We start from the raw sequence: 8,551 nt of genomic DNA on the forward strand, positions 1-8,551 counted from the left end.
AGCAACCCAGGTGCAATCCAAGTGGCCACAGCAGGAAACAGCCAGAGCAACCATCAGTCTACTCTTTATTGTATGCTGCAGTTGACAGTCTGCAATCCAAACAACATGTGAACAGGAAGGGTGTGGGAGACCGTGCTGCCAGGCAGGAGCCTGGGCACTGCATGGAGTCTGTTCCCTGGGCATGGAAGCCCATGAGGTCGGTCCTTTGTGGCCACAGCAGGCACCCTGTCTGCCTCCTCAGGCCCTAGCACAGAGTCCTGCCAGGTGGAGGGACACATAGAAGCCTGGCTAGAAGCTCAGGAGTGGCACCCAGAAGTCAGGCTGCTCAAGCTCCTCAAGGCAAGCAGGCAGGAAGCCCAGGAGCATGTCCAAGGGGGCAGGGAAGGGGTGTGCAAACCATCCTGGAGGCCGCTGGGTGCCCCTCACATGTTGGTGCTCATCCGGGACTGGCTGTTGGCCGGAGTCAGCTCCCCCTGGCTCCCTTCTCTGGGAGGGGACTGCAGTGGACAGGAGAGAGCTCAGCCAGGGGATGCACAGGTGCTACCCGCTCCCTAATGCCCCCAGCTGCTCACCTTGACATGGATCTGGTTGCGTAGCACAGCTGCCCTCAGGATCATGGCCTTGGCGCGTCGCTGGAACTCCTTCCCCATCAGCAAAGACTTCTCAAAGGTGGTACTGCGCTGATCCACATCCCGAGCATACAGGATCTGTGCAGGGACAGGTTCAGCGGGGCCCAATAGGGGCCCAACAGGCACCCTTGGCCCCACAGCCCCCTAGCCACCTTGCTATGTGAGTCGATGCGGGCGTTAATGAGTCCTTCCAGAATGAGCTGTGTGAGCTCATCCTCCAGTGCTGCCACTGTGGTGTTGAAGGCTGCGGCCATCTTGTGCATGTCAGCTGACACATAAGGGCTGAAGTACTGTGGGGCAGAGAGAGCAACAGCTGCCTGCCACTCTGGGGCACATCCATTCCCACCAGCCTCTGCTTGCCCTACGCCTACCTGGATGAGCGCACGATTGCGGATCTGGGTGTACAGAGTTCTGACGTGGGGAGCGAGATACATGTCCAAAAGCAGGTTGTCCTACAGAGGAAAGCTGGTTAGGGACCTTGCTGGACAGAATCCAGCCAGCAGGGCCAGGACCTTGCCCCTCACCTTCATCTCATCCAGCATCTTCAGGCATGAAGCGTATTTGGACTCATAGAATTTAAAGATGATGTCTCGGACCTGTGGCTCCAGCTCCAGGAATAACTTGAAGGAGCTGCAGATGTCGGAGTGCTCAGCCCCACACCTCCACCTGCCCTCTCTACCCAGAGGGCTGGAAGGGCTCCACTCTCCAGGCACAAGGCTGAAGGGCCCCACACCCCACCCACCTGCTGGAGATGACATTGCGCTGCAGTTCCTGCCGGTCAAATGTGGCCAATGCGCACAGACCTCCATAGATGGCCACGTTGCTGGGGGAAAGTAGCTGAGGGGCAAAAAGGGAGATGGGTTCACTGATGACCTGGCCCATCACCTCCTCAAGAGAACACCTAGGACCCCATTCAGAGGAGACCAACGATGTGACCTGGACGCCCTCACCTCAGGGAAGTCGCAGTGATCGAATGAGGCCAACAGGAAGCACTTGGCAGCCTGCTTGTATTTGCGTGCAGCCAGCTCAGCCAGGCCTAGAGAAGGGGCAATGAGGGAGAGGGTGGTGGCATTAGGCTGCCTGGAGCTGCCATGAGGCCTGGCCATCAGTGGTGCCCCCCAACCTAGAGACAGTCCTAACTGTGAAGCAGAAGTAACTCCATACTCCAGATATGCCTCCTCAAGCCAGGTGCCCAGGGCCTTGAACTGCTGCTGCTGCCTGCATCAGACACCCAGGCTCAGAGACACCAGCTGGGCTGCCAAAAGCAACACAGTGGCTTGTCCCAGGCACATGCTGGCAGGTGTCGCCCTGGTATGTGAATTTGGGACACGTGCATTCAACAGTGCCCTGCAGCCTTCCAGTAACTTCCAGCTGTGATACGGGGCCATTCCTGCCCCAGGGGTGAGGACTCAGGCCTGGGCAACCTCTGGGTGGTGAGAGCCTCACCTGCAGCACACTTGAGCTTGGTGAGGATGCCTTGGGTCTGGCTGTCCCGCTCTCCACGCTGCTGCAGGGGAAAGCCACATGCATAAGAGGGCTGTGCCCCTCCCCTCCTCATCTGGGGAGCCCAGGCCCCAGCCCCAGCCTGAGAGGTGAATGAAAACAAAAGGGTAATGGTCAGGCTCCCACAGCAGGGTCTCCAAGGAGGTGGGCCCTACCTCAGCAATCTCTGGGGTAGACTCAGCCTTGCTGACATAGCTCAGCACATGAGACCAATTCTGCAAGTAGACACTGACCTGGAGAACAAGGGGCAGGGCTACACTGAGCTTGGGTTGCCACCTCCTGGCTACCCGGTGCTGCCCCCTGCCTGCCAGAGGCCCACCTTGATGACGTTGAGGCACATATTGATGACATGCTTGGCACTCGTACAGTAGTCTCGGGCGCGGGAGTAACACTTGAGGGCATTGCTGAGGTCCCCACAGTCAAGGTAGTGATCACCCAGGTCATCGTGGCCGCGCCTGTAGACCTGGCTGTGAGTGGACACAGCAGGGGGCCAGCTGGGCCCAGACACCCCCTTCCCTGGGCAGGCCAGCACCTGATGCTCTCCTTGATGGAGTTGCCCTTGTAGTTCTTCAGGTCTGTGTCCAACTTCTCTAGCTTCAGCAAGGCCTTCTTCCGAGTGGCCTCCACCCAGGCTGTGTCCAGAGGTGGGGGCTCCACACCACTCTCAGGAATGGCATCGGGGGCATTCTGGAGCTCCCTGAGGGAGGACCTGGCCATCAGGACGCCGACGGTCACAGGGGCCAATGAGGTGGGCAGATGTTGCCAGCCACAGACAAGCCCTCAAGAGGCTCATTCCCAACCCCAGCTAAAGGGCCACCTGTACCAGGAGCACAGGGACAACTGCTGACCCAGGAGCCCTCGGCTGAGAGGGGAGTGCTTCCAGGACAGGACTAGCTCCATGGGCTCCCCTAGAACATGCAGGCAGGTGCAGCTCCTTCAGCCCAGAGAGGTAACACAGTGGCTTGTCTGGATTTGGGACACATGCATTCAACCATGCCATCCAACCATGAGCAGGGCCTGCGCAGCCTGCCCCTGCACTGCTTACCACGTGCAGGAGTGCTGCTGTGTCACTGCACAGCTAGGGCACTGGGCATGGCAGGAGCACGGGAGGGCCCCCTCCCCCCATCCAGGCCAGTCCCAAGCAGGGGGAACACCACATCCACCCCGGACACTTCCCACCACAAACGCCTTTTTTACCAAGACCCTGGCCTTACCTGGTGGCTTCCGAGAGCTTCCGATGTATCTCCTCATACATATCCACATTGAAGGTCCTCTGCACGAAGGAAAGGGCCATCTTCAGGGCTTCCACCCGCAGTGGGGGGCAGTGGTCAGCAATGAACTGCAGCCGCTCAATGCGCATCAGCCCACTGTAGCTAGCTGCATACTGCTCCAGATCCTAGCACAGGAGTGAGAAGAAAGCAAACAGAGGGTTGGACAGTGCATAATAAGGCAAGGTCCCATATCTCAAGCCCAGAGACAGCAGACAGAGAAGTCTGACTGTCCACAACAGGCACTGGACCTGATGGTACTGAGACCACTGGGTAGGTGGAGATCTCATGGTAGAGCTCTGCACCTCATGGCACTTATTAGTACTGGACTGGACTGAGCAGCCAACGGCATTTAACAGGCTGAGTCTCCCTGGAGATGAGACTCAACAGTCAGGGCTACTCCAGGTGGGTGAGAAGTGGGTGCAGGATGTCAGGCTAGGCTGAGAACCCAACATAAATGAGTGACAGAAAGCTGAAGAGTCTCCCAGTTCAGAGAAAGACCAGAAAAGTCACGGAAAAGCATCAGTCTGCCTACAGAGCAGACTGCAGTGGGACTCTGGCCTGGACACCCAGCAGGACTGCGATGGCCTCTCCCCGGCTGGGCTCTGTACCAGGGTGGGGTTCTCCACCACGTAGTTGACATCAGGCGCATTCTGGGGATCCTCCTGGGGGTCCACATCAATCTGCATGGGCTCCACAGCCCCCTGTAACATAGGTCAGGCATCTTAGGCACCTTCAGCTCTCAGGTCCTTCAAGACATAGCAGCACCACTCCCCGACCAGTGCTGCCCTCCCCAGCCCCTGCTCGACGGAGCTCAAAAGAAGCCCCTTGGCTGGTGGCTGCCCAGGTTTGAGGGGGAAAGCAGACATCAGGTGGGCTTGTGTTCCCAGCCACCGCCTTCACCCCAGAGGCAGGAGGACCCCCAGAGGCTCTGTCCTGAACAGCCACACGGAGGTGAGGGCAGCCTCAGGGGGAGGGAGAAAGGGATCATCGGGTGGCGCAGGGCCTGGCGGGCACCTCGGAGAGCAGCGTGCAGGCCGACAGGCTGACGCTCAGGCTGCAGTCCCCGGCCGTGCCAGGCCGCAGGTCGGAGGCCGACGAGGAGGCCGAGCTGGGCGCAGGGCTGCCCGGCATCGCGACCTGACCGCAGCCCGCCCGGCCGCCGGCCGAGGAGCGTTGGCGCAGGGCAGAGGAGGGGCCGGGTCGAGCGCAGCCCGCGCGGCCAGTCCACGTTGCGCGCGGAGCCTCAGCCCGGCAGCCTCCCGCCCTCCTCGTCCTCCCCGCGGCCTCCCGTCCTCCCCGCGGCCGCTCCATCGTCCTCGAGGCCTCCCGCCCTCCTTCCCGGGGCCTCCTCGTCCTCCCCGCGGCCCCGGGGCCTCCTCGTCCTCCCCGGGACCTCTCGTCCTCCCCGCGGCCTCCCGCCTTCCTCGCGGCCCCAGGCCTGGAGGGCGCGGGCGCGGCCTCGGCTCATCACCTGCAGGTTAAACACCTGAACCGGCAGCGGCATCTTCCACCACCCCGCCGCGGCGCGCCGTCCACTTCCGGGGCGACGCGGCTGCCGCTTCCGGGTCGCAGGGCGGGGCTGGGCGCGGGCCACTCTTAAAGGGGCCGTGGGCCACGCCAGCCGGTCCCCGGCGCCGGGGTCGCGGCGGCCGCATGAGCCGCGCGCGGGGCGCGCTGTGCCGGGCCTGCCTCGCGCTGGCCGCGGCCCTGGCTGCGCTGCTGCTGCTGCCGCTGCCGCTGCCGCTGCCACACGCGCCCGCCCCGGCCCCGGGCCCCGGCCCGACCCGCGCCGCTCCCCGCCTGCGGCCCGACGACGTCTTCATCGCCGTCAAGACCACCCGGAAGAACCACGGGCCGCGCCTGCGGCTCCTGCTGCGCACCTGGATCTCGCGGGCCCGCCGGCAGGTGCGCGCCCCGCCGCGCCCTCGGCTCGCCGCCGCAGCTGCGCGCCCGCCTGCGCCGGCCCCGGGCGCGGGCGCCTCACGGCTCCTCTCTCCCGCAGACGTTCATCTTCACCGACGGAGACGACCCCGAGCTCCAGCTGCTGGGAGGTGAGCGCGCCCTGCGTCGGTGCTGCCGCGCGTCGCCCGGTGTCACGCGTCCCTCGACCGGGTCCAGCCCCAGCCGCCCGTGGCAGGAGCTGAGGCACTGGCCAGGTCACACGCCAGCAGAGGGAACAGCCAGGACGCCCACCCGCCGGCCAGCGCCCGGGGCCCCGTGTTGCCGGCCAGGTTCTGTTCCCCCGCCACTACCACTGCCACTGCTAGGTTTCCCGGGGCCCCTGGCCAGTGCCACGTCCTCTCCCCGGCAGGGAACTTCCCTTTCAGGTCTGGTCAGGGCTGCCCCTCCGCGAACCGTTTCCACTGCTGGACTCCCAAGGGCCGGTTATGTGTTCAGTCCCAGCTGAGCAAGGCTGAGCTCGGGCTGCATCTGGACGTGGGCCGGGCGGCCGGGCACCGAGCTCTGGCCTCGACCTCAGGGGTAGGCTGGGCGTCCACCCTCCACTTCCCCTCTGCCAACTCAGCAGGCGGCCGCGTCGTCAACACCAACTGCTCGGCCCTGCGAACCCGCCAGGCGCTCTGCTGCAAGATGTCCGTGGAGTACGACAAGTTCATCGAGTCAGGTCGCAAGTAGGCGGTGGTGTCCCCCCCCCAACCCAGGGTGAATGGTGGGGGCCCTCTCAGCCACCAGCCCCGTGTCCACCACTGCCCTCCCTGCAGGTGGTTCTGCCACGTGGATGATGACAACTACGTGAACCCCGAGGGCTTGCTGCATTTGCTGTCCGCCTTCTCTCCCAGCCAGGACGTCTACCTGGGCAGGCCCAGCCTGGACCACCCCATCGAGGCCACCGAGAGGGTTCCTGGAGGCGGCACTGTAGGTGATGGGGCAGATGGCCTGAGGATGGCGCTGGGGGTCAGGGCTGAGGAGCTCTCTCCTGGGTGGTCTGACCAGAGCTTCCTGTCTCTAGGTGACCACAGGCAAGTTCTGGTTTGCCACTGGTGGGGCCGGGTTTTGCCTGAGCAGGGGCCTTGCTCTCAAGATGAGCCCGTGGGCCAGGTGAGTAGGGGCCCAGCTGCTGGTCCTGGGAGGCGGCGGGATGGGGGTGAGGGCTGAAGCAGCTGACCAGCCTTCCCCGCAGCTTGGGCAGCTTCATGAGCACTGCTGAGCGGGTGCGGCTGCCGGATGACTGCACCGTGGGCTATATCGTGGAGGGGCTGCTGGGTGCTCGCCTGCTGCACAGCTCCCTCTTCCACTCCCACCTGGAGAACCTGCAGAGGCTGCCTCCCGAGGCCGTGCTCCAGCAGGTAGGCCCTGGGCTCCCTGGCGCCTCAGCGGGCGCTCCTGCCCCTGGACCTGCCCCACCCTCCTCCATCACCCTGGCTGGCCAGCCCACCACCCAGGTGCTCTCCCAGCTGAGCAGCAGTACAGGGCTCAGCCTTGGGACTTCTGTGTGGTGGGGGGGACCCTGGCCAGGTCATTTTGCTACCGGACACAAGGTCATCAGGTAAAGAGCCCCTGTGCATCTTCCCGGGGTAGGGTTAGAGGAGAAAGGGCTGGCCCTCATGTCTGCTTCCTGTCCTCCCAGGTCACCCTAAGCTATGGGGGTCCCGAGAACCCACACAACGTGGTGAATGTGGCTGGAGGCTTCAGTCTGCAGCAAGACCCCACACGGTGAGCAGGTGGCGGGCTTTGGGCCCCCGGGGCTCGTGTTGGCCCACAGTCTTGACTTCGCTTTCTTCCTTCACAGGTTTAAGTCTGTGCACTGTCTGCTGTACCCAGACACGGACTGGTGTCCCATGCAGAGGAGGGGTGACCTCAGCTCTCGGTGACTGAGGACTCCTGGTGGCCACCCCCAGGGGGGCCTGGTTGGCTTCCTCTTGCCACCAGTACAGGTGCTGGGCAGATGCTCTGCCGGCCTCCCGCAACCTCTCCGCAGTCTCAGGGGCCAGGTGCTCGGGTGAGCGAGGACCACCAAGTCCCGTGCTCTGGCTGCCCAGGGGTGGAAGGAGGAGTGATGGGAGGACGGTGGTGCTGCTGGGCCCACAGGCACCTCCCCAGCCCAGCCCGAGCATCACGCCTGCAGGGAGGGGCCTCTGCCCAGCATCTGGACACCCAGGCTCCCAGGCTATGGCCTCCCTGCTCACCTGCAGAAGGGCCAGGCAGGCAGGATGCTCAGGAGTGGACTCCAGGAGGACTGTGGGCCAGTGAGGGGGCTTTTCCTGTAGGCCTCATGGGCACCCTCCCCACACAGACCGCTCGGTAGGGCCTGGGGCCAGCATCAGGGCATGTTCCCCGTAAAGCTGCACTTGCAGCCAAGAGCCTCCAGGGCTAGCCTCCCCTGGGGCCCTCAGGATGCCCTTCCCCATTCTGCTGGACACTCAGGTCTTCCCCACGGAGCTCTGTCCTTCCCGCCCTGGCCAGGGTTCCTAATGCAGCCACAGTCAGGGAGCTGGGGAACTGCCCCTTCCCTGCATCGCGAGTGCAGCCTCCCGTCGCGCTCATTTGGGCTCCTATTTCAGTGGACACCCGCAGGTGGCAGCTCGGCCCTGCAGTCCTCCCCACAGCCACCCTCCTGCCCAGCTCGGCTCCCTTCAGGCTCTGAGAGCTTTTCAGGCCTGGTCCCAGGCGCTCTAGCTGCCCTCTCAGCGTGTCTCGAAGCAGTTGCCTTGTGTGCGTATGCACAGGTGTGCACTCCCATGTGCGGGCGGCTGAGAACGGGTGGCCCCCGGTGGGCAGGTGTGGACGTGTGCAGAAGGTGTACACTCGCTAGCCGTGGCTCAGCTTAGGTTCTTACGTGGGGTGAAAGCACGTGCCCCGTGCTGGGAGCCTGCCTTACGGTTGGAACACCGTCCTTTCCCACCGACAACCTGCGACCCGCCCCGGACCTGGGCCACGACGCCACAGCTCAGGCAGCTGTGGGATCTGATGGGCACCTGGGCTCCTAGCTGCGCTGCCAAGCCAGGGTGCTGGCCCATGTGTTGCATTAAATGCTTTTTCCACTGGGGACATTTACACCTTGCGATGGGTTCCTGGGACCCAGCCCCTGTGCGTTGGAGCAGCTGTGTGAAAGGCAGGGAGCCACACCGTGTGGCCAGGTCAGAGTCGGGGAGCAGAGCAAGGCACACCCCAGGACATCTGGGTCAAGGG

The 8,551-nt window shown here is 63.8% G+C and overlaps 2 protein-coding genes across 16 annotated transcripts; one reads left to right on the plus strand and one right to left on the minus strand.

Moving 5' to 3' along the window:
• Positions 1-48: 48 nt before the first annotated feature.
• Positions 49-5,418, minus strand: Gps1 (G protein pathway suppressor 1). Of its 13 annotated transcripts, none has more exons than XM_078041384.1 (14): positions 5,284-5,418; positions 4,012-4,104; positions 3,347-3,528; positions 2,665-2,841; positions 2,452-2,587; positions 2,288-2,365; positions 2,076-2,136; positions 1,580-1,665; positions 1,372-1,466; positions 1,154-1,259; positions 1,001-1,081; positions 782-919; positions 573-707; positions 49-497 (listed from the first exon to the last, which is right to left on the minus strand). In XM_078041384.1, exons 2-14 carry the CDS (start codon positions 4,087-4,089, stop codon positions 423-425), a joined length of 1,428 nt encoding a protein of 475 aa, XP_077897510.1. In that variant the 5' UTR covers positions 4,090-4,104; positions 5,284-5,418; the 3' UTR covers positions 49-422. The 13 variants fall into 13 exon arrangements, with proteins under 13 accessions (XP_077897510.1, XP_077897503.1, XP_077897509.1 ...); XM_078041377.1 differs by having other exon boundaries at positions 3,936-4,104; XM_078041383.1 differs by lacking the exon at positions 5,284-5,418 and adding an exon at positions 4,875-5,009 and having other exon boundaries at positions 2,076-2,133; positions 2,665-2,829.
• Rfng (RFNG O-fucosylpeptide 3-beta-N-acetylglucosaminyltransferase) lies at positions 5,021-8,408 on the plus strand. 3 transcript variants are annotated; one of them, XM_078041389.1, is made up of 8 exons: positions 5,021-5,308; positions 5,406-5,634; positions 5,931-6,033; positions 6,124-6,277; positions 6,372-6,460; positions 6,543-6,708; positions 6,990-7,075; positions 7,152-8,408. In XM_078041389.1, exons 1-8 carry the CDS (start codon positions 5,057-5,059, stop codon positions 7,231-7,233), a joined length of 1,161 nt encoding a protein of 386 aa, XP_077897515.1. In that variant the 5' UTR covers positions 5,021-5,056; the 3' UTR covers positions 7,234-8,408. The 3 variants fall into 3 exon arrangements, with proteins under 3 accessions (XP_077897515.1, XP_077897517.1, XP_077897516.1); XM_078041391.1 differs by having other exon boundaries at positions 5,026-5,308; positions 5,406-5,454; XM_078041390.1 differs by having other exon boundaries at positions 5,027-5,308; positions 5,406-5,454; positions 5,928-6,033.
• Positions 8,409-8,551: the final 143 nt, after the last annotated feature.

Source organism: Ictidomys tridecemlineatus, chromosome 3, assembly GCF_052094955.1.
Source record: "Ictidomys tridecemlineatus isolate mIctTri1 chromosome 3, mIctTri1.hap1, whole genome shotgun sequence".
Taxonomy (NCBI): domain Eukaryota; kingdom Metazoa; phylum Chordata; class Mammalia; order Rodentia; family Sciuridae; genus Ictidomys; species Ictidomys tridecemlineatus.